Raw genomic sequence first — 25,245 nt, 5'->3', positions numbered from 1 at the left:
CCTGCACTCTCTTACATCTCTATAGGTTATGTAGTGAAGATATTTTTTGATGGTGCAGATGTTGATAAAATAACTAAGACGTCCAGTGAAAGTTGTGGGGAGTGTGGTAGTGTTTTTTTTGTTTTTTTGTCTGTATGGTACTTTGAAAATCACATCAAAAGCAAGTCAGTTCAGTGAACAGAACAGTTAAGTGTTCTTTCTGACTACAGCTGAAATGAATTTTTTTAATCATTCCTGTGCTTTCTAATAGAAAGGCGTGTGGTAGATATTAAAGTTTATTCATTGAACATGTGAGTGGTAAACGAAATTTTGACTGCTCTGGTTAAATCACTACACTAGTATCTTCTTGGATCTGCTTCCTTTGTGTACTAAATGATTTCTTTCTTTAGGCTAACACTTTTTTTCCAGCTTTATATTTTTGTGTAGCTTTCTTGTATATAATCAACACAGTTCATTAAATTGTACCTGGGCTTACAGAGGAGTCACTGAGTATGTAACTAGGTAATGCCCAATAAGGTCATATAGGACACTTCAAAACTAGTCCAGGATAGGTTGGACAGGGCCAGCAAATATTACAAACTCTTTTTTATTGTAAGAGAGCGTATTTAATATGCTATTTGAGATAACTCAATGCCATTTCTGTATTTGTAAGAGTAGAAAAGCAGTTTTAAAAGTATTGTAGTGAATGTCAGCTGCTGAGTTAGGACAATTTCCCAAGTAACCTGCATAAGGATATGAATTCTGACAGGTTTTCTTTGTCTTAACGTCAGTATGGTTTTTGCTTGATGTTTAGCTACAAATGGCTACGCTGCTGCAGATGAAAGGTTCTCAAGCAGAACTTGAGCAGCTAGAACGCTTGCAGTCTATGTTAGAACAAAAAAATGGTGAGGTAGAAGAACTTCTAATGAAAGTGAGGCAGCTGGAGAAATTTAAGGTATGTATTTCACAAAATAAACCTGTCAACTTTAACCACTACATGTGAGAAATCAGTTCTTTAAAATGAGAGAAGGCTTTTAGCATAAAATCTTGCTTATAATTCTATATAATCTCAATGGTGTTCACAACTCTCATATTTAGGTTGGCAATAGTCTCCATTTTACTACTATTATGGGCAGCTTTTAAGTCCTAAAGAGTCATGGCTCAAAAGTTTGTTCTTGGATTTTAAGGCTCAAGGGATCATAACTTAGCCTTTGGAATCTAGGTAGTCAGACTATTGTTTAAATTTCATCCAGTTGGAGATGTATTGAGCATAGCAACATGTTTGGCTAAAGCATATCTTCCAGAAAGGCTTCTAGTCTTGACTTGAAGAAATAAAGTACCTGCTACTTCTCTTGGTAGGTTTTTCAAATAGCTTAGCACCCTCGTTATTTTAAAAAATGTCTGTGATTTCATTTGAATCTGTCTGGCTATGGCATCCAGCTAGTTGGTTCTTATTATCTCTCTTTCACTAAATTAGAGCTTTTGGGTACCCTTTATCTTTGTCCCCATAAAAGTATTTCTACATTGTATCAAATCATTCTCAATCCTTTTTGCTAAGCTAAACAGGCAGACCTTTATAAATCACTGAATGTGAGGCATTTTCTCTGGTCCTTGAAAGACCTTTGTAGCTCTCCTCAGCTCCCTCATTAATTTTAAAAAGTAAAAAAGAAAAGAAAATCAGAACTGGATGCAGTATGCCATTATTGTCTCTCATTGCCATATGCAGAAATAAAATCACCTCTCTTTGCCCCATTTACCCCCTTTTAAAATAAATGTATTTTGATTTGTATAGGCTAGCTAGTCACTGGTGCAGCTTTTATTTCTGTATTTGCCATTGTGGAGACAATAACAGATTATTGCATCCAGTTCTGGTTTCCAAATTTAGTGGTGCATGGCTAGATCTTGAAGGGCTAGACTAAGGTCAAACCTGTTGGGCAGTTGCACCCCTGAATACCTGATCTGGAGGAATAGGGATGCAGGTCCCTGCTTTGAGAAAGATAAGGGCTAAGAAGTTTGAGACACTAGTGGATGCCCTTGTAGAGTTCAAGAGGAGGATCTGGGGGCAGTTGTTTATATTTCTGGTCTCAGCAACAAGGACACTTCTAAAATTTTGTTTTTCACTAATAGACTGAATGTGAGGGTAGCTTATTCTATACTGGAAAATGGGAGTACATTTAAGATCAAGGCTTTTTGTGTTTCCTCAAGACTGGAAGTGGTTGGTGGTGGTGTTGGGGTTTTTTTTAGTTCAGGCTGCTTTTTTCTACAATTTTGGATGAAAAAGTCAAAAGAAATTAGGTTCTTGGAACCTGAAGGTTAATCCCTTTATAAAGAGTACAGGCAGTCCCCGGGTTACGTACAAGATAGGGACTGTAGGTTTGTTCTTAAGTTGAATTTGTATGTAAGTCGGAACAGGTACATATTGTAGGGGAAACTCTAGCCAAACATTTCTCCAGAGCTCAGTTTTATTCTCCCACACCTCACTACCCTCAGTCCTTTATTCTCAAACTGAGGTGTCTGCTGAGAAAAGCCGCTCCGGGTCTCCCTGGTCTGCTGGGGGGAAGCAGCTAGTGTGGGGTTGCCTCACCCCGTTTGTAAGTAGGGATCCAATGTAAGTCGGATCCATGTAACCCGGGAACTGCCTGTACCTAGCAGTAGCTTTGTCTGCAGCAGCTGTATTGAAAAAATTGACAAATCAGCAAAAACTGTAAATAAAATAGAAAGTGTGTTTTTTAAAAACTACTGGTTTTGACAATTTTTGAACTGTTCCATTGTATTAGAATTTATATGAGAATATGGAAGAATCAAAACCTTCTAGTAGCAGTTCAAGAGGTGGAGAATTTGAAGATGGCTATTATACAGATTTGCTTCAAATTAAACTTGAGAACTTCAAGTAAGTGTTTGGGGTTTTCAAACCAAGAAATGTAATTTAGGTTATCATTTAAAATAATACAGTAAACTTGTAATCTGTGTCCATTTACAGCTGTGTTGTTCTGTGCCGTTTCTTCGTTTGTCCACATTTATTCCATTCTCAGTGCATGTGGTGCTCAAGACTGGAATCTTTTGGTCATCAGTGTCCTGTATCAATAGCCTGAAAGACAGAGGAACCCAACTTCCCTTCAGTTCTCCCATCTCCCCAGATTCAGCGCTCCTCCAAGTCCATTTTTCCACATCCCTTTTTTAAACTACAGTTAGTTGTGTGCCTATTAATTTTGAGTACAGACAGGATAGCAGCCTGTTTGCCAAAGCTCTGATCATTTTTATTATTTTGAAGTTATAATTCCTGTTTTGTTATGCTGAACTCCCATCCATCCCCAGTACCAGGATTTGGGAATCATCCATCCTAAGTCTTCTGTCTTTAAGTAGTCCCGCTTTTGCCAGGCAATAATTCCAATAAATTATAGATGCATGAGATGTCTGTTCTCTAGGTCCCTGACAAATTTGTTCTAATGCAATCTTGAAATTTGGAGACCGCTACCAGTAATACAGAGGCCAGATCATTGGATCACTTGAGCACAGAGTGCTTCAATTTTGGTCATTATGGAACTAACCTCATAGTACCATGCCCTTTAATGTCGCCCAGTCTGTATTAAATGCACCAGGGCAAACCATATTGGTACAGTCAACAATCTCCCCCTCCCCCCCAATACTTTCCTGTCTGACACAGAGAGTGATGGTTCTGTTCCTTGGTATTGAGAGAGTGTTAATAAGATATCTTCAAGTCTTCTCTGTTCTAGATAGTGCCAAAGATCCCTTCCATGTTACTGAAGCCCTTTTATCTCATGGGCATAGAGTGCCTCCCCATAGTCAATGCTCTCAAATATCCCTTTACAGCCTAAAATTATGGCTTCAGCATGCCCCTGATTTAACATCTAGAATGCTAATTTTTCATCTTTTCATAATTTTCATTTTTGTTTTAACCTTTTTTCTTTAGTTTCTCTTTTCTGGGAACCTAAAACCCACATTTTTTTATGTGATTGTGAAAGATATTGTCTAGTTTTTACTACTATGCTAGGATTTCTTAGCTTTTCTTGTCTTGGCTTTACTTTTATCCTTGGCTGTCTATACATTAAAATGCCTTTACCACCTCCAATCTGAGTCTACATGGTTAGACTTACTTCAGATTAATATTATTGAGAGCTTCATTCTGGTTTGAAGTCCAAGTTTGGTTGTACAGAATAGCAGTAGTGGAATCTTCTGCTAAAATGACCCAATTTTCATACTGTATACACAGAAGAAAAGCTTAGGCTTCAACGGAACTATGAATATTAATACCAGGCAGAGAGATCTGTCCCCAGTCTGTAGTGTTTAGCTCAAAAGGGTTACTCTTAGTCCAAACACTGCAAATACGGATGCTGAAGTTGAATACAAGACTAAATTATATTGTCTAAGCACAGATGGTTATTTGGGGGGAGGGTGTTGCTAGTTTAAACTTGTATGTATAATATTTACTTTAGAATTACAGGCATTTATGTTCAGGAACCTTGTGTCCACCATTAAACTATTATTCCTATCGTAGAAATGAAAATCAAACTGTGTTGAGATTTTTCCTCGCTCTCTAAGAGCATTTGGATTTCCAATTGCTGCTGTTAGTTCTGGGGGGAGGAGGGAAGAGTGGGAGATGCTCAACAACGAAATCAATTCATCTTCAAAGCTTATTGTCAATTATTACCTAATTTGACCCTTGTGAATTTCAAACTGGTTAATTCCTTTTCCTTCCCAGTAAGGAGACCGAAACTTTGAGAGGAGAATTATCCTTACAGAGGATGAAAGCTTTGTATGAGAGCCAGAGGGTTCTGGAGGTAGAAAGGAAGCTTTTTGCCAATGAGAGGCACCTGCAGGTTTGCCAAAGTGAGAACATGAACTTGAGAGTTATGTTAGATGAGCTGAAAATGAAATACGAACCTGAAGGTAACTATTTTGATCATTAATACAGTTGAACAAAAAAAATATCTGAGCCTCTTTTGTTATGACTAGCTTGTTAAGACATGAATTTTCAGTCAGCTAAAAATGTGCCTTCAACCTGACCATAAACAGTTTAGCCAGATGTTAAATCACTTGTTTTATTTCACAACCTGTAAGTTGCTAAACAGAAGTGATATTTTTAAAACATTGCTTTATTGAAATGAAACTACTGAATTAGTATATTGACTCAGTTTTACATGTCTGAAATCTGTGTGGCTACGTCTACACTGGCCCCTTCTTCGGAAGGGGCATGCTAATTTTGAACTTGGGAATAGGGAAATCCGCGGGGGATTTAAATAAACATGGCTGCCGCTTTTTTTCCGGCTTGGGGGAAAGTATTCCTACTTTGAAGTAGGAATAAGAGATCCTCCGGGAAAGGGCTTTATTCCGGAGGATCGCGCCAGTCTAGATGCTTTTTTCCGGCTTTTCCCCAAGCCAGAAAAAAAGCAGCGGCCATGTTTATTTAAATCCCACGGGGGATATTTAAATCCCCCGCGGATTTCCCTCTTCCCAAGTTCAAAATTAGCATGCCCCTTCGGGCTAGTGTAGACGTAGCCTGTATGTTTATAGTTATGCATGTGCTTTAGGATTCTGAAATTAAAACATGGAAATTCACAGCAAATAGTAAATGGACCATGTGAAGCAGGGTGGAAATTTTGGATGATGAAACTTTTACCAGTCCAAGACACTTGGCCTGCGTATTACTCTGAGGAGATCTCTGCAGCAACTTAAAGTTGTCTTTGAAAGTGAGGGCTGACCACCTAATTTTCTCCTTCCTCAGAGAGAATCTGCCTTAGCCAGGTATAGAGAGCAGTGGTCTAGCACCCTAACTTTGCCCATTGTTATTCCAGCTTTTAAAGACAAATTTTGCGTTGGAGCCCTCATCTCCCTACTCTTTGGAATCTACTCTGCAGCCTGAGCCATAGCTTCAAAGAGCTGTTTATGCTGCTAATTTTAGAGTACTACCCTGACCCTGGTTCCATTGACCCAGGCTGTATAGATCTAGCCAATGAGTACAAAATCAAAAGTGCTGTTCACTGAATGGGTTTAACTGTTGAACTCCTTCCTTTCTATATGTCCTCTCTTGTACTCTATATGGCACAGTAGGTAAACAAAACATTTCTTCTTCACTAAAAAATTGTGGTCAGCCTGAATCTCTCTTGAATTCATAAAACCTTTCTAGAAAGGACTACGTTCTGGTTTGGTCTGACAAGGCTGTCTTGTCAGTGCCTGTTCATACTTCTAGCCTTGACTTTTTCCCGATTATTGTTCAACTTAGGGAGAAGTCAGCATTCAGAATGCCACAGTACTTCCTTACTGTGAGTAAATTGTCTGCCTCCCAGGGAAGCCTTTCAGATTATACTGCATGGCCTCTACAGAGCTTGTGTGTACAGCTAATTGTTTAGCTGACATTTTTAACCTACAATGGGAATTTGAAGGAGTCTTTGCTGGCTTTTCTCTGTGGATTCTATCTCTGGTACTAGCAGGAAAGAAGCTGAAAGCTCGGTGTCTTGAGCAGGCAATGTTTGTAATACTTTGTATTTTCAGTTGTCTGAAAGAATGTTTTACAGCTAAAAAGGTTTTGTATAGCTGAACTGTTGTTTTGTTCCAGCAGTGGAGCAAAGCCTAGTTCAGTGCCAGAGAGAATGGTTATGATTTCTAAATTTCCATTAGCTTCAAGTTATCAGGTATTCTGATCTCTGTACACCTCAGTTTTTGTTTTCCTTTTAATTTGTCTTGGGACAGTTTCAATCTTTCAGTGCGTTTGTTGGAGCAGATGAGGTGTACACCGAGGCTTTGTCTAGACTGGCATGATTTTGCGGAAATACTTTTAACGGAAAAGTTTTTCTGTTAAAAGTATTTCTGCAAAAGAGCATCTAGATTGGCACGGATGCTTTTGCGCAAAAGCATCCGTGCTCAGTATAGACGCGCTTTTGTGCAGGGAAGCTCCGATGGCCATTTTAGCCATCGGGCTTTCTTGCGCAAAAAATTAAGGTGCCTATCTACACCGGCCCTCTTGCGCAAGTATTCTTGCGCAAGAGGGCTTATCCCTGAGCGGGAGCGTCAAAATATTTGCACAAGAAACACTGAATTGTTACATTAGAACATCAGTGCTCTTGTGCAAATTCAAGCGGCCAGTGTAGACAGCTAGCAAGTTTTTGCGCAAAAGCAGGTGCTTTTGCGCAAAATCTTGCCAATCTAGACGCACCCTGAAGGATTAGATTAGAGGGAAGGATGGGAGCACTGCACCATTGTTACCACTTGTGGAAGTTCAAATAGGGTTTTGAAAGGAACAGAACAGGTTTTCTGCTGAAGCCTGTCAAGAGTGAATCCTGAGTTTGCGTCTCTTGAAAATGTAATAGAATTTGAGTCATAATACAAAATATTTGGAACATTTTTCATACCAACTGTACCAAAGTGCCTTGTAAAATTACAGTGCACTGATGGAAAACACATATAATGCAAGTTCTTTTTTTATATGGACAATAAATTAAGGCTTTTGATAGCCTTTCAGGCAGTAAGAAGCTGAGGCATAGGCAAGAGGGATGCTTTCAGGTGATACATTGGCTGAGAAAATGTGGAAAACCCAACAAATCTGGGACCTAGTGAGAATCTTCAAATCAACAATGGTAAAAGGATGAGAGCGGACATAGAACAAATTGCTACAGGAGTTAAGCATGTGGCAGCAAATCTGAGTTTTGAAAATATTTCTTCTTTGAAGTGACCACGAGTCCAGGAAATTTTTAAGATGGATTTTGCTTTCATGTGAATTCACACAGCAAGCCATCTGGAGGGGAACGGAGAGGGAGCATTGATGGGTGAGGAGGGGGCAGGGTCATACAGGGAAGAGGCAAATAGGATTAATGCAGGGACTAGGGGCAAAAGGCAGCAGGGATCCAGGTCTTCACAGATCATTGCTCACCAGGCTGGGAGGGCCTGGAGCATGGCCAGCACTCTGCCCCTCCTGCACGGAGATTTAGGATGGAGCTTGTCTCATCCTTTCCCTGTTGGCAGAGCAGTGGCCTGCACTGGCACCCCTTTTGATCCCCTTCGCAGTGGGGTGGGTGAGGAGTACCGGTACCTGGTCCACTACCCAGGGATATTTATTTATTTATTTATTTATTTATGTGAATATTTTTACCCCGCCTTCCTATTTAAAATATTCAAGGCGGCTTACAAGAACAAACAAAAAAAAATGTAAATATATATAAAAATTTAAAATATGAAAATTTAAAATGAGACCTCAGAGGGACATAACCAGCTAAAAACATATAGAGAGGAGGAACACACACATACAGACTCAAACATTAATTAAAGCACGAATAAAAAGGGTGGCTTTAGCCTGATGCCGAAACGACGCTAGCGTTGGCACCATGCGAATATCCCTAGGAAGAGAATTCCACAGCCTGGGAGCAAAAGCTGAGAATGCCTTGTTCCGCATATATGTTAATCTTATCTCCACAAGTGGGGGAACACAAAGCAAAACCTCCCCAGCTGGATATCCACCGATCTGCAAGGCTCTAGATAGATGCTTCTAAAAAGTCACTGACTGATGTTTCCATCAGTATGGAGGCAGTTAGAGTTCAAACTAGGGTGGCAGTGTAAACATACCCTTATGGATTTTGGAATGGTCAGCATTAAACAAATTGTTACCTGAATAGATTTGATGCTATCTTGCTCGCGTCAGTAACTGTATGAACATACAGGTTTATTTTAATTACTAACATGGGTTTCTTTTTATATAAACATAACTGTTTCTCTTCTCTAGAATTAATTAAAATCCCCAAAAGCATACAAAGGAAGGAGAAGATTCCAGTAAACATGACTTCTGAATCTGCAGATAGCAAAAATGCTACAGTAAAGGAAACCACTCACTTTTCATCTCAAAATAAGGAAGAAAGAAAGATATGTGCCAAGAACTTGGAGCCAAGCGATGGCCCTCAAAGAAAATACGTTCTTGTGGAAGCACCAATGAATATCACTCCCCTTCCAGCAACACAGCAAGTGGTTGAAGCTGAAAGGGACAGAAAAAGAGTTAAAGAGGACACCAAAGATTCAAGTGAACGAAATGGAAATAACTCTCTTACTCCAGCTGCCACCAGGTCAGTGTCATCTTATGTGTATGCTCATGGCAATCAGCGCAGACCTGCATCTGTTTTCTTTCGCTGCATGAACTATGCTATCCACTTCTTTATCTATTTTCTCAGTGTTGCATGCAGTATAATTCCTCAGTTCCGGCTGCCTACGCTCAACTTCTCAAAACCCTTTAAAAAGACTAAAATGATTGCTAATGAAAAGGACTCTTAGAATCATGAACCTGGATTTTGGGAATAATGGAGATTTAAAGTTTCCTATTATTTAGAATATCAGTCTGTTGATTTGTATATCTTTCATTTAACCATAGTACACTAAACTTAATTTGCCGAGGTTTCAATGAGACGCTGCTTTTCTTGGTCAGTTTGAAGCTACCATTCAAAACAAACTATGGCAGGGCTTTAGAGATTGCATTCCCTGGGTAGTGAGAAAACTTGAGATTTAACTTAATTTTTATTTCAGAAGAAATGATTACCTGTAGCTTTCAATTGTCTTTTTACTCTTCAAGATCATGTTTGAGTTATGTAATAACATAACTTTGTTTTGAAAACTAATATTTGTCAAAATTACTGAAACTTTCACCCCTTTATTCAAAATTTCAGTAATAATTGATCGAGTCCTAGCACTGTGTACAGAGGTCCAACCTTTTTGTCTTTGTAAAAGAAATGCTACTTTTTGTTTGCTGATGCTCTGTTTTCTGTTCAAGCTAATATTCTCATGTGGGAGCGTATATGCGTATGTAGAAATTATTTGAAGGGCTAGTATTAAATATTTGAGCTCTAATGATAGCTTTAAAAGTTCCATAAGTAAAATAATCAGAAAACACTGGCTAGCTCTAATATTTCAGGTCACAATAGTCTAGGCATGTTTTGGCTTCTTGAGAAGATGGCTGAGTGAATGAAGCCACCCTGCAAGGAGGGAGGAATAGAATGTTGAATGGGGTGGGGAGAAGCTAAGTTTCCTTTAAAAAGGTTCATTTTCCATGACCTGTCCAGCTGCCTCATTACTTTGTTCCTTACCATGCTCTCGCCTCAGGCTTTCAACTTGGTATTCCATGTAGTTCCCCAAGCTTGTTTGCTAGAAAATGATGCAGGAATGTGAGCCATTCCTCCTAATGTAAACTATCTCCTTTAAAGTCCCTCCTCCAGAAATGTTCCCTTTTTTTTTCTCCCCCTTGTTTCTGAAATGTTTTTCTTAGGTTTCTATTTGGCATTGTTCATGGTACTGCGTAACGCATGAATTAGCTTTATATTGTGACCATACATACTACTGTGAAACATAATACTGTTTAAAAACCTTACGGGAATTGGATACAGAACTGTGCTGACTGAATGTTATGGTTGTGAGGTCAAAGTTAGGAAACACTAAAAGTAAAGATTTCTGTGCAACCTTTTTGTTGCTTCCTTGTGTGAATGTAATTAGAGGCAATTAAAATGAGAATCACAATATTTTGCAAAACTGAAGTGTAGTGAATGAAATTTCTTCATAGCTACCATGTTTTTATATTTATGCTATTTAGAGAAGCTTTAAAATATAAAATCAGAGACAATCTGATGAATAACTGAAGGATGCACTGAGCACAGTGCACACTCAGGGTATGTCTACACTACGTTAGTTCGAACTAACGTCCGTTAGTTCGAACTAACATTCATAGCCGCTACACTAGCGCTCCGCTAGTTCGAATTTGAATCGAACTAGCGGAGCGCTTAGTTCGAACTAGGAAAACCTCATTTTACGAGGATTAAACCTAGTTCGAACTTACTAGTTCGAATTAAGGGGTGTGTAGCCCCTTAATTCGAACTAGTTGGAGGCTAGCCCTCCCCAGGTTTCCCTGGTGGCCACCCTGGCCAACACCAGGGAAACTCTATGCCCCCCTCCCAGCCCCGGACCCCTTAAAGGGGCACGGGCTGGCTACGGTGCCCGGGCCAGGTGCAAGCCTGCCAGCACCCAGCCAGCAGACCCTGCACCTGGCATGGCACAGAGCCACCCACCCGATGTCCCCCAGCCCACCCCCTCTTCCCGGGACCAGGCTGGCGGCTCCCGGGAGCTTGCCCTGGACCGCAAGAGGCGGGCACCTTCCTGGGCTAGTGCGGACATCGTGGACCTCGTCCACGATCTCCGCACTAGGCACAGGAAAGTGGCCGGCTAGGGCAGGAGAGCTGCCAGCCTGGCCACCCAGGAGCAGGTGTGCATGAAAATCAAGGGGGTCCACTGAGACCCCCGACCCTGAGCCCTGAGCTTACAATGGCCGTCCTGGGTCAGACCAAAGGTCCATCTAGCCCAATAGCCTGTCTGCCGACAGCGGCCAACCCTAGGGACCCTGGAGGGGATGGACCGAAGACAGTGACCAAGCCATTTGTCTCCTGCCATCCCTCTCCAGCCTTCCACAAACTTTGGGCAGGGACACCATTCCTACCCCCTGGCTAAGACTACTCCATGGACCCAACCTCCATGACTTGATCTCACTTCCCTTTAAACTCTGTTCTAGTTGTAGCCTTCACAGCCTCCTGCAGCAAGGAGTTCCACAGGTTAACTATTTGCTTTGGGAAGAGGAACTTTCTCTTACTAGTTTCAAGCCTGCTACCCATTCCTTTCCTTTGGTGTCCTCTAGTCCTTCTTTATGGGAACTCAGGAAGAACTTTTCTGAATGCACCCTCTCCACCCAACCCCTGCTTTTAGAGACCTCTGTCCTGTCCCCCCTCCGTCTCCTCTTTTCTAAGCTGAACAGTCCCAGTCTCTGTAGCCTCTCTTCATCTGGGACCTGTTCCCAACCCCTCATCATGTTAGTTGCCCTCCCCTCTCCCAGCCTTTCTCTTCCCCTCTCCCTCCTCCTTTTCCCAGTCTCCCCCAGTTTTGTTCAATAAAGACAGAGTCAATGTTGGAAGAAACGTTATCTTTATTTTGTACATCAATAAGAAGGGGGGCTAGGGAAGGGTAAGTGGAAGGAGGTGAGGGAGGAATGGGGCACGAGCCCCCGATGGGGAGGACTGGGCTGGCTCTGCGGGCTTCTGGGGGTGGAAGCTCTCCTGCAGCCCCCCGATTGCCCCCTCTCCCCAGATGGCAGCCTGCGGCAAGTGCAGCCGGTCTGATGGCCGAGTGCTGTGATGTGCCCAGTGTGGGTACTTCGGGCACTCCAAGCCAGGACTGGTTTGTAAGCGGGGAACCCCTGAGAACTGTCTGTCCGGGGTGGGGGTCGGGACCCTTTAAGCGCAGCCCTCGGCTAGCCTGAGAAAGCATCTCCACGCTCTAAGTCCTCCTCTGATGCCCTGCCGGCACTGCTTCCGGCCATCCTTAAGCCCTGTTCAGGGTCCACTCAATGTGGACTTGCTAGTTCGAATTAGCAAAACGCTAATTCGAACTAGTTTTTAGTTCTAGACGCGTTAGTTCGAATTAGCTTAGTTCGAATTAACTAATTCGAACTAAGTTAGTTCGAATTAACGTTGTAGTGTAGACATACCCTCACTGAGTGAGTAAGATGGCATCATATTAGATTGGAAAAACTTGCTGGTTCTATTTTAATTAGTAGGCTACATGGACTGAGGGATGTAAGGCTTTGAATGAGGAAGCGGCCGTGGCTTGGGAAGCAGAGTTTCTGAAGACATAACATCTATGAGAGGAACAGAGGGGTTATGGTAAGACAAAAGCCGACATTGGTCAGGGAAGAAATGCTAGATGATCATGCTTGGTACTGCTAATTGTTGCTATTAGTCACTAGAATTATTTCACTCATTAAAAAGAGGGGGACTTAAACTCAACTGACAACTGTTTTGACATGTGGAAAAGATCATAGGGATCAGTTAAATGTACATAAAACTTGTAGAATATAAAACTCAAAGGTAATTATTGGATTTCCACTTCTGGCTTGTGTGATATAAATCAGAAGCTGATGTTTTTTGTTTTCGGGAGCACACTTTTTGAGCTTCCAGTTCAGTTTAGGAGAGGGGCGATACCACTGTCTTATGACCTTTATTGTCCAACGTCTTTTAAGTAGCTTGGTCATAAATATTGACTCCCACATCCTTTCTGTACGAGAAAGATGAGGAGAAATGAACAAGACTGTGAAAATTGGAAAGGCCTGAGTCGGCCAAACTAGTTACAATGGCTTTTGGAGTTTTGGGCCTCCTTTGGGGCCATCTTGTCTTATCTAGAAAGGAAGAAAGCACTTAAAGCTGGGTGTGAAAGAGGAGTTCTGGTATGACTGACTGATGGAAGCAGCATTAGCAGGTTTTGGAGAAAGTGACATTCATAATTAATTAAGTAATGGAAGGCAGTTAAAATGTCTAGCATTTTTGAGGATTAAAAGGTGGGATTAGAGAAGTCAGCTGTGGGTTTGGAGGGAGGTTAAAGGTAAGTGGGAACGTGTGTCTGACAAATGGAGAGTTTGGTGAGTGCAGGAGGGGAGAGGGCTGAACACTAAATAAAATCAACTTTTTAAATTTTTTTTTCTCCTGCACCCTTCAATATTGACCTAGATAGAATATACATTAAAGAAAAATCAAAACTCTGAGGTTTTTTGAAACAAAATACAGGACTATGTAGCACTTTAAAGACTAACAAGATGGTAGCTCATGATCCACAGAGGACGGAGCAACTGTTATATTTTGAAGTGACTTTTTTTCCTGAGAGTTCGTTCTGTGTAGGTACCAGATTGCTTGCTCTTTGGTAGTACACATTCCTTCTCACCTCTCTTCCATATACTTTTTTGTTTGTTTCATAATATTCTGTAATGACACTTGGCAGGAAAAAAAATAATGGGAAGGTGACATGTTTACTTAGCAATAAAGAGAGTTGAGTTCACTTATTGTTCTTTATAGATATTTGCTGTACCATCCTCCTTTTACTTCACTGAGGTAGAGAACAACTAATGATGGTTAGGTAGAGAGCACTTGTATATTTGACTTAACTATTGCCTTTGTCAACTGGCTTAATATATTTTGGTTTAGTTTAAAAGTTTATTTACTTGATAAGGTGGAGTGGGTGTAATAGCTGAATTATACAGGATGCAAGTTGATGTTTGCATCAAGATAGCAATAGTCTTAAGAGGACTGTTGACTTTGGTACATGGTACAGTAACATGTTGCAGCTTGAAACTTGCTGACATATGTGATGTTTTATTATTCGTGGACCCAGGCCCAGCATTGACTAACAAATTTGTATTTCTGGCAATGTTTTGCCATAATTTGCAATGCAAACATACTGGCTTTTAATTGGCCTTCTGTGTTTTTTGGCCTTCTACCTATTTTTTTATCAGAAAACTCAGCTATTTTTAATGAAATTTTCTTGTATGTAAGAATGTTTGGATTATGTGTAGAGACCCAAATTCAGGCATCGGTTAATGTTTTTAATCAGTTACTCTTCATCTGTTAGCACTGTAATAGCAATTGGCTAAACATTAGGATCAAGAGTTAATGTGCAGAATAGCATACTATCAATTCTCTTTCAGAGCAGCTCTTTCGTTGTGGGACCTACAGGTAGTGGTTTAGAGGGCATCAAGATGAGGAGGAGAAGGGGAGCCAGAAAGCTGAGGTTGCACTCACTAGCAAAAAGGTACTTGTGGAATTCTGTACCAAAGAACAATATTTTGAAATCCTGCATATTTCGTTTGTCAAAATAACACAAAATAATCACACTAGTTTCAATTATGATTGGTCATTTATATCAAAATACCTGTAAGTAAGCATGTGTGTAACAATACAGACCACAAAAAAGATTTAGGAAACATTTTTTGACACAATAGATTTCTGACTAGTTATTATTAATACAAGAACTCTGAGTAATAATTTAAACTACAATAGAGAATCATATTCCTGACACCCTTCAGAAGCAGAGCAAAGACTGGTGGCGGCCGGGGGGAGGGAGAGGAAGGAGGCTGTGGCGGGGAATAGAGGAGCTATGGGAGAGGCAGGTAAATTGCTGAGAAGGAGCCAGCCTAGGTGTCAACTTTGGAGGGCTGCTGAGTGTAAGTGGGAGAAGTATCATAGAACACTAGAACTGGAAGGGATCTTGGGAAGTCATTGAGTCCAGTCCCCTGCCTTCACAGCAGGACCAAGCAGCGTCTAGATCATCCCTGATGGATGTCTATCCAACCTGCTCTTAAATATCTCCAGTGATGGAGATTCCACAACCTCCCTATGCAATTTATTCCAGTGTTTAATCACCCAGACAGTTAGGACGTTTCTCCTAATGTCCAGCCTAAACATCCCTTGCTGCAGTTTAAGCCCATTACTTCTTGTCCTCAACTTCTCTCCCTCTTCCTCCCTACACCCTTTCAGATACTTGAAAACTGTTATCGTATCCCCTCTCAGTCTTCTCTCTTCTAAACTAAACAAGCCCAATTTTTTCAGTCTTCCCTCATAAGTCATGTTTTCTAGACCTTTAATCATTTTTTGCTGCTCTTCTCTGGACCTTCTCCAATTGCTCCATATCTTTCTTGAAATGTGGTGCCCAGAACTGGACACAATACTCCAATTGAGACCTAATCAGTGCAGAGTAGAGCGGAAGATTGACTCCTCATGTCTTGCTCATAGCACTTCTGTTAATGCATCCCAGATTCATGTTTGCTCATTCTGCAACAGTGTCACACTGCTGACTCATATTTAGCTTGTGGTCCAGTATGACCCCTAGGTCTCTTTCTGCTGCACTCCTTCCTAGACAGTCACTTCCCATTCTGTATGTGTGAAACGGATTATTCCTTCCGAAGCAGTCTCTTTCATGCTTGTCCTATTAAACTTGATCGTATTTACCCCAGACCATTGCTCCAGTTTGTCCAGATAATTTTGAATTATGACTCTATCTTCCAAAGCAATTGCAACGCCTCTTATTGGTGGTATCTGCAAAATTAATAGGCGTACTATCTATGCCAATATTTAAATCATTGATGAAGACATTGAACAGAACCAGTCCCAAAACAGAACACTGAGGAACCCCATTTGTTATGCCCTTCCAGAATGACTGTGAACCATTAATAACTAGTCTCTGAGAACAGTTATCCAGCCAGTTATGCACCCACCTTATAGTAGTCCCATGTAGGCTGTATTTCTGTAGTTTATTGATAAGAACGTCATGCGAGTCCGTATCAAATGCTTTACTGAAGTATACCACGTCCACTGCTGCTGCCTTTATCAAAGAAAACAGTCAGATTGGTTTGACATGACTTATTCTTTACAAATCCAAGCCGGCTGTTACCTATCACCTTATTATCTTCCAGATGTTTGCAGATGAACTCCTTAATTATTTGCTCCATTATCGTCCCTGGCTCAGAAGTTAAACTGACTGGTCTGTAATTTCCTGGGTTGTTCTTATTTCCCTTTTTGTAGATGGGAGCTATATTTGCCCTTTTTCCAGTCTTCTGGAATCTCTCTCGACTTCATGACTTGTTCAAAGGCTAAAGGCTCAGATACCTCCTCTGTCAGCTCCTTAAATATTATAGGATGCATTTCAACAGGCCCTGGTTACTTGAAGACATCTAAATCTTTTAAGTAATGTTAACTTAGTCCTTTTTTATTTTAACTTCTTAATCTCCACTAGCATTCACTATGTTAGGCATCCCGTCACCATCAGTCTCGGTGAAAACTGAAACAAAGAAATCATTAAGCACCTCTGCCATTCTGAGTTTTCTGTTATTGTTTCTCCCTCTTCCCTGAGCAGTGGGAGGCGTGTGTTTTGGGAGGGGACATTGAGAGATTATTGGGAAGCTTCCCCCAGGCAGATCCTGGCTGGCCTCTAACCTCTTCCATTCAGTCAGGCACATCTGCCAGTGTCCCTCTAGTCTTGTCGTCCCCCCCTCCCCCGTCCAGCCCCATGTGTGCCAGCACCTTTCTCCATGGCCCTGTCCTGTTCATTCCTGCCCTCTCTTCTCTATCTTCCCCTACTAGCCCTTAGGAGCCTTTGTCTGACCCCTACTCCCACCACTCACAGTCCTGGAAGACAGGCTTTGCCTTTCTTTGCTGGCTATGCATTGCGCTTTGGTTCAACTGTTACAGAACCCTCTAGTGGGCAAAAGGGAGCTATACTGCTGGGAGCTGCTGCTGTTCTTGTGCCACAGCGTCCTCTGGTGGAAAAGTGGAACGGTAGCAAGGTTTTGGCAGAAACTTCTTTTCTGCGTGACGAATTAGGAATCTGCGAAGGTTGTTTGTGTGTGTGTGTGTGTGTGTGTGTGTGTGTGTGTGTGTGTGTGTGTGTGTGTGTGTGTGTGTGTGTGTGCGCGCATTAGTGCAGGAGTAACTGGGCAAGCAAAGCTCCAAGTCAGGATGGGGCGCCTCTTTTTGGGTCGGGCTGGTGGCCCCCACACGAGTGAGAAGCCCCTCACTGACATGGCCCCTGACTGATTGTGAAAGACAGTCCCCTCCCACACCAGAGCCTAGAGGGGCCTAGTCTAGTAGGTTTTCTGTGTTCCAGCCCCGTGGTGTGGAACACGGGCTCCCCAGTGTTAGGGTGGGGCGTGAGCCCTATGGGCTGGATCCAGGCAAGCTGGGGGCCACATCAGGCCTGAGATTCCCCACTGCTTCCTCCTTCCCCCATGCTGCTGCCTTTGACAGAGGCAGCAGTGTATGGGGGCATATGGCTCTGCGGGAGCTGATACATATGGGACGCCAGCTTGAAAAGCAGCTTCCCGTGAATATCAGCTCCTGCTTGCCCACCTCGCCCTCTGGGTGGCTGACTCTCTATCAGAGATGGTGCGCGGTAGGAGAAGCAGCACTTTGGGATCTGGTGCTCACAGAGAGCTGGCTTTCCACAGGAACCAGCTCCTGCCTCTACTCTCCCCCTCTGCTGCCCCTGTATCAGAGGCAACAGGGGGGGAATGCGCATTGTTAATCATGTAGTGGACTACACATTGAAATCCCTAACATAGTATGTGCATGTGCCCATACACTCTTGATTGGCGGCTGGAAAGTAGTGCTCATGGGTCTGTCTGTACAGAACAACATCTCATGGCCCAAAGAAGGTGGTATAGGTAGCCTCAAGCCAGCCGCCTATAGCTTCAATCTGTCTTTCCTGTTAGTCATTTCAGTGTCTTGCCTTTGTAACCTTGTGAAAGACATTATTGTTTTCCAGTTATTTACTTTTTTGTGCCCTTCTGGGGAAGGATTCTACCCTTGTCTTCCCCATTTATGTTTAAATCCTACCATAGGTTTTTCTCCACCATGATGGATATTAAAATAGCCTGTGGTGTGTGGAGACTCCCAAATCCTCCCAAAATGTAAGGTCTATCTGGGATGTAAGGGCAGGCCTAAAAAAAGACAGGGAGGCTGGACTATAACTTCTCAGTGGAATGTGTCCCATGTCCACAGAGAGCCTCTCCCTTCCCATTGCATTGCATCAAAATTGCAGGCTGCTTTTGTCACTCGTCCAGCATTCCATGTGATCATGGACATGAAGACCTCAGAGATGCAGCACATCTCCCTAACCAGAAAAATTAAGAAATTGCCCAGGTGCCTGCTGTGGTTCCAAGGTGGATCTGAGTACTGAAGGATGTATAGTAGTCCTAGCTGTGTCACGCTATAGAGGATCAGGAGGTTCTTCTGTGGTGGGTTGTCTGGTAAAGAACTTCAAACAACCTGCTACAGTTCAGACAGTAATTCTTACATGGTTCCCAACAGCTCAGTCCTATACAAGAGCTTATCGCCCACCTTCCCAGTTGGATTACTGGCATCCTTGCAGCCAGTTGGAAAACCAATTTTAGTGGATGCCAAGAAGATATTTACACACCAGTATCCTGTCAGCCATAGCCATCAGTTGTCCATTCCTCATTATCATGTTCTTTGGGACTGGACAATACAAGGCAGGTCTCACCTCCTTCAGTCAAGTTCTCTTCCTCTTCAGATGAAGCAGTAATGCCACCGCTGCCCTCTTATATTGTGGTGTGTGTTAAATCCCAGAAACTTATGAAGAGGCTAGTGAACTCTCTACATATCTTGCTAGAGGAAGTCCAAGAATCTGAGTGTTCTTTGGTAGAGGCAAGTTTCCTTTGCCCATTAATGAGGCATTACAATCTCCTGCCTATACATTGTAGCGAACACAGGTCATGATTCCAACCTCCTCCTAAGATCTGAAAAAGTAATAGATTTCACAAAAGGGGATAGAACACTGCCTCTCCCCTGTCTTTTAGTGAATGAAACCAATGAAAAGAGCTGCCAAATTTTAATCTAGGCCCTCTCCATCAGATGAGCTATCCAAAGGACTGGATTTAGTGGGCAGAAAGAGCTATTCGTCAGCTGCTCTTCAATTTCTTATTTCTAGATGGCAGTAGGAATGTGACTAGTCAGGTAGTCAACTACCTGATAAGCATAGGCTTATCGGGTAGATGAGTGACTACTTGACTACTTACTTACGCAGAGGGTGCGGGGGCAAGCAGGAGCTGGTACATGCAGGAAGCCATCTTTCAAGCCAGCTGCCAGCATGTATTGGCTGCCACAGGGCAGCAGTGGAGGAGGAGGCAGGCGGAAGCTAATACACATGCTTTTAAGCCTGCTCTCCATGCGGACCGACCCAACAGAACAACCTGCTCCTCCCCCACCTCCTTAAGGCAGTGAGGAAGGGCAGGCAGGAGCCACCTGTGCCCCCTGCAGCTCCCTTTATCAGAGGATAAGGATTGCTCGCACTGAGATTGGCACTATATTTTTTCCTGTTACTAATATAAAATTTGAATCATGGCTTTGCCACTGTAAGGTGATATGTAATATGTTGATCAGGAACTGATAGGTAGCTTTATCCTGGAACTTGTGCTTTTGTGTGTGTGACCTGTGTTCATCTTTTATTCCATGCAGAACATATTGTTTCAAGGCTGACAGCAACCGGTTACTACCTTCAATCATTAATCTCAAATTGGTTCAGTAGATCAAATTAATTGGAAACCAAAAGCTTTTTAAGGTGGCAATGTAAAGATGGGGAACATTTATTCCGTTTTGAAGTTTTTATATTATCAAATATTGCAGCTAAAATACTGCCAGACTCCAAATTTCTTTGTGGATAGGACAATTAATATTTCATTTTTGCTTCTTGATCTAAGTTAAAATGAGACCTTCTCTCAGCCTTGATTTTTCTCTTTGAATTAAATGTGTATTTAGAATGGCTGCTTTACCTGTAGGTTAACAGCTGGATCCAGACTTGAAACTGTGGAAAATGAGGAGCTGAATGAAAAAACAATCAAGCGGGAGAAGAAACCCCGAATGAAAACATACAATGCATTATATGTGTCTTCTAATCCAACTCCTGAAACACAATGTCCTCAGCAATAAAACTTTTTTCCAGAGCAAATTAGAAACTTATTTTTGCCTTCAAAATTCTTTTGTTCAGAAATGAATATGTAAGTGTATCATTTTAACATACATACAGTCTTCATTTTAAGAAATGTGTTTTTCTACCTTCTGCTTCATGAACAATTATTTTTATTATGGCTGTATTATCCAGCATTCTCACCATCCCTGTTTGGATAACCTTAGAAGTTCCACAAAAATAAAGTCTTTGGTAACTGATTCAAATGTTGTCTCATCCTGAATTGTAGTTAAAACCCTAATCATTAGTTGTTTGGGGTTTCCAAAAGTATCGCTCAGTTCAGAATGACTAGGGGACATCCTCTGAAACTATATAATAAGTGCAGCTCTAAGCTGTGAGTAGGTTTGCACATTTTTTAAACGAATAATATATTATTACACTGCACTGATTGAAGGGAAGATGGAAAACAAGAAATAGCAGTTAAATTTCTAAAGGTTGTTTTAATTACTTTAAATAGGAGCCTTTCAAAGCTACATTTCCCCCCAATGTGTAACAATTTGTGATTTTCAGTGCACATGTAACAGCTCTTTAAAAGTCATATGAAGATGAGGTGCATTTGAAATGCTAGGAAGTGTCTTGTAAATGTACAAGCAGTTAAGACAAACTTTGCTTTATTGCTTTCTAAGGTGCTGATATATGTTGCATTGTATGATGCAGTACAATGCAACATTTATCAGCACCTTAGAAAGCAATCCTTTTGTAACGTTCTGTGTATAAAAACTATTGACTCTGTTACTGCTCTTAATGTAACCACTTTTTTGATAATCTCGTTTGTAAATACAAAACAAGCTTTCTGTAACAATAAATGGCTTACTACAACTTGCATATTGTAATTGGAATAATGTAGATAATATGCAGACTAATTTTAATAGATGTTTGTGTTCTCAATTAAAACTTCTCAACTACTTAAATTAAATTTTAAGTATAACTACTCTGATTCCCCATAGTGGCTAATTTGGCCCATTCACGTTCCTGCAAAGATTTCTGAAAGTCTTAGTTGGGAAATTCCAGTAGTTTACCCACTGGAAAACTTGTTGGGTGAGTCTTTATGCGGTTGTGCCCTGATTCTCTCCCCCTCCACCAACACGTTGTGGCCAAAACTTCCATTGAACACCGTGTACACCAAACAGGGAAATGTGAAAACTCCCAAAAAAGGGTTTCTGACGTTAAGCTTTTCAATGTGTTCAGCACTTACAAAAACGTGGATCTGTTTTTTATCATCTGTAGGTAATCAGCTCTCTAGAAAACAGCAGTGACTAAAATCAAAGTTAAACTTGCCACACAACATGAGTCTTGGCTAGCAGTAGAGCATGACCATTGATATACAATCCTGTTGTAGTATACTTGTGTGTTTAAAAAAAAAAAAAAACACAAGATAAGGGATATCTCAACCCTGGTAATGCTGCCCCTTTCTGGACACGAACCAGGCTATTTGTTGAGCTCTTAACCTTCCCTTGGACTTCCCTAGGTTATGCTCCACCCCTCTTTTTCCTTGACCTCTGGGAGCATTTCTTGGATATGGGCCCTTGACCCTTTCACAGAAATGCCACCACATGGCCGAGTTGCCCCAGGACTGCTACGGATTCCTTAACCATATGTTCTACCTGAGCTTCAACCTGGTGGATGCTCTGGGTTTTCAATTTAGCTCTTTGGTGACATGGCATAAAGTACATAACACACAAGTTTTGCAATGGTTTTGAAGTACAATTACATTAGCCTGAGACAAATAAATGCATTAATTTCCTTACCTGAGTTTCCTCACCCTTTGGAACGTTTTTTCTGGGCATAGGGTCCAAGTCCTTTTCAGTGGCCAGGATCTTTCTGTGGCTCAGTCTTTTTGTGTGGACTCATGGAATCTGTATTTTACAGGTCAGTTGGCTTTGCCCTTGACTGGTTCAACACTTAAAAATATGTCCCTCTGTCAAACTATATGTCTTTTTAGTTCCTCTAACCTGTCTTGTGACTCTCTTGAGTTTATAAATCCTGACACACAAGCCTGGTTCTGATGGTCTGCCTCTGAGGGAAAATTCCAGGTCCCAAATGCTATCACCGTACAGAGAAGTCAGAGAAATTAGCTTCCCGAAGGCCGTAACCTTCCTGTCGTTGATAGGTGGACAGACTCAAATGGAAATAGTTCATACCTGAGTTTGACAAAAATGGAGGTAAAACAGCAGAAGGCAGCAAGCTCCACATTCAAAATGGGGCTTACCATCTTGCGCACGTGTAGTCTCTGGTATCAAACAGAATTCACGAGCTATGTCAGTTCTCAAAATTCTCATTCTGTGCATCTTGAAAACAAATTCTTACATGGACTAGATCAGTGGTCCCCAACACGGTGCCCAAAGGCGCCATGGTGCCCGCCGGGCCATTTATGTGCGCCCACCTAGTGACCAGGGCTGGCCCAAGTCATTCTTGCGCCCCGCGTCCTGGGTGCGTGGTGCATGTGCGGTCCTGCCTGCGGGCGCCTGGTAGCCCCAAAATGTTGGGGACCACTGGGCTAGATTATCTTTCTGTGGGAGATGAGGATGAAAACCTATGAGACAGGAGACCTCCTTTCAGATCCAAAACTGCAGAGAGTATCACTCGTGGGGTATGTCTACACAGCAACATTATTTTGGAATAATTTTATTTGTTGAAATAATGTCGAGCAGGAGGACTTCTTACTCAGACTCCTGTAACCCTCTTTTCACCAGGAGGTAAGGGAAGTTGAATGAGGAGTGTTCTTCCTTAGACTTCCTGCTGTGTAGACAGCACCAAAACCCGAATTAAGCTATTTTGACTTCAACTATGCAATTGGCGTAGCTGAAGTTGCGTAGCTTAATTCGAGTGTTGCCCTGCTGTGTAGATGTGCCCATCAGGACTGGGGTGTATTGTCCAAGCTGCGTTAAGTTTGCATGTACATCACGTGTCTGAGTATTAAATCAGAGTCATGAATTTCCTTTTTAATCAAATGGATTTAAAGTTTATAATTAACTCCATTCTTAGTCCTTACAGCCCCTTCCCACTCTTGTATAATACTATAGTGCTATTCTATTTTTAAATTCTTGAGCCATTGCCATTGGGTGACTCTTAGGACTGAGCAGGTGAGTCAGGAGTGGGGAAACTTTGGGTTGGGGGCCACTGACACACAGAAAAATCAGTCAGGGGCCACACACAAGTGAGAAGCAAAAAGATACTCCTCCATATTCCCCTTGCATACCAGAGCCTAGGGGGACCTAGCCTACTAGATTCTGTGTGCTCCAGCCCCATGGTAAGGCAGGAGGGGACAGGAGCTCCAGTGCGGGCTCCCCAATTCTGGAGGGGGGCCTGAGCTTTGGGAACTAGATCCATGCAAGCCGGGGGCCGCATCCAGCCCACAGACCTGAGGTTTCCCACCCCTGAGGTAAGTGATAGAAAAGAAGGTAAGTGTTGTATCACTGATTTATTTGATAGCAGCAAATGGTTGACTCTAGCTCACATCAACGTGTTTTTCTTGGTCTTGGACATGAAAACAGTGTCCATGCGTTTCACAAAAGGAAATATAACTTTTGGCTTTATTTGACTCTTCAAGAGTTTATCTGTGTAAAAGCTGAGTTTTTTTTCCCCTCAGGCTTTTCTTTCTACAAGAATCCAAAATTCAGTTCAGGAATGCAAAATAGTGCGTTAAATCTTGAAGTATAACATTATAGGGAGGTATTTCCTTAGACTAGAATTAGTAAAAATATCACTGTGCAGGTTTGAGTTGTAAAGTAAGAATTACACAGATGTACAGCAAATTGTACAGTTCTATACATATGTTTCTCTACTTCAGTCTTAATCCATACATGATTAAACGAGTATAAGTTTTTATCCCTAAACCAGTGATAGTCAATCTTTTTTGCATTTTCAGACCCCTAAAAATTGGAAGTGCAGACTCTTGGAAATCTGACCTAGCCTGTGAACCCGCTGGGGTTCACAGATCCAGATTTGAAAACCACTGTCCTAAACCTACTTTCATATTTGAGGTCAAGAGGGGCAGAACATCTAATTGTTGGTAGCCAGAGAGAATGAGAGAATGTGGTTTAAAAATACCTGTGTAGCAATCTATTCCTAAAGAAATATTGGGTCACTGTTTACATTCAGATAAACAATGCTTTATCAGAGAGCACCAATAATCCCAAGAAAAAAATGACAGTTGTACGTGTTCCTTTTGTCTCCAATAATTCTTGAATGAACATACATGAGACTGATGTAGATGTGTATCATTCAGGCAAAGCTAGCATGTTACTACTATTTATAATACAGAATTAAATAGGTTAAAGTCTTGTGGAGACTTAAGTGTGAAAAGCTAAACATACGGGATTTATGTCTGCAATAGTTTTCTAGATTGTCAGCAGCTGGCTTAGTGAATATTTTATATACTTAAACAGCAGCATTGCTCATCTTTGCCAAATTGATTAATCCAGCCAATCAATTTTATTCCCGGATGGAAACTTTACCAAACAGTATTCTATTTCAAAGGACCTTTGAGTCACCCATTACAGTTACCCTATCCATATTTAAAACTTATTGATAGCTCAAAAAATTCTACTGTATAATGCTTCTTTACTTTAGACTTTTCTTAGATTGTTCTGAGAGTTAATTTGGCCATCTTTTTCTTTGCAGTGCTGCCAAGTGTTAGATCCAAAGTTCAAAAGATTGTTTTTCATTAACATCATTGTAAAACAATTCAAGTTAAGTCTTACTCTTACTGTTGTACTGCAACATAAAACTTAACCTACAGTATATTATCAAGGTGATTGGAAATACAAATTGACTTTCACCTTACCTATGTACATCTATCTGTAAGCATAGGCTAAATACTGAAGATATCTAAATTACAAAGTTTGGAAATCTTTTTTAGGATAGATAATATTGATGAGAAAATTATTTTTAAATCGTTTTTTTCATTGGAAACTAATCTTTGTTATATTGTAA

General features: G+C 41.5%; 1 protein-coding gene across 13 annotated transcripts in view; it reads left to right on the top strand.

The window, feature by feature from the left end:
* SPDL1 (spindle apparatus coiled-coil protein 1) overlaps positions 1–21,133 on the top strand; it is a 94,339-nt gene extending 73,206 nt beyond the window's left edge. For 10 of the 13 annotated variants that reach the window (XM_075900165.1, XM_075900156.1, XM_075900159.1 and 7 more), the window contains 6 exons: positions 794–934; positions 2,757–2,869; positions 4,700–4,887; positions 8,711–9,044; positions 14,485–14,583; positions 20,123–21,133. In XM_075900165.1, coding sequence (XP_075756280.1) covers positions 794–934; positions 2,757–2,869; positions 4,700–4,887; positions 8,711–9,044; positions 14,485–14,583; positions 20,123–20,273 — 1,026 coding nt within the window. In that variant the 3' untranslated portion in view covers positions 20,274–21,133. Of the gene's footprint in view, positions 1–793; positions 935–2,756; positions 2,870–4,699; positions 4,888–8,710; positions 10,655–14,479; positions 14,584–20,122 lie in introns of those variants that run through there. The other 3 variants (XR_012896298.1, XM_075900158.1, XM_075900157.1) reach the window with 3 other exon arrangements.
* The last annotated feature ends 4,112 nt before the right edge of the window (positions 21,134–25,245 follow it).

This window comes from Pelodiscus sinensis, chromosome 17, assembly GCF_049634645.1.
Source record: "Pelodiscus sinensis isolate JC-2024 chromosome 17, ASM4963464v1, whole genome shotgun sequence".
Taxonomy (NCBI): Eukaryota; Metazoa; Chordata; order Testudines; family Trionychidae; genus Pelodiscus; species Pelodiscus sinensis.
The sequence above is the reverse complement of the archived record's forward strand: the minus strand, read 5'-3'. Positions and strand labels throughout refer to the sequence as shown.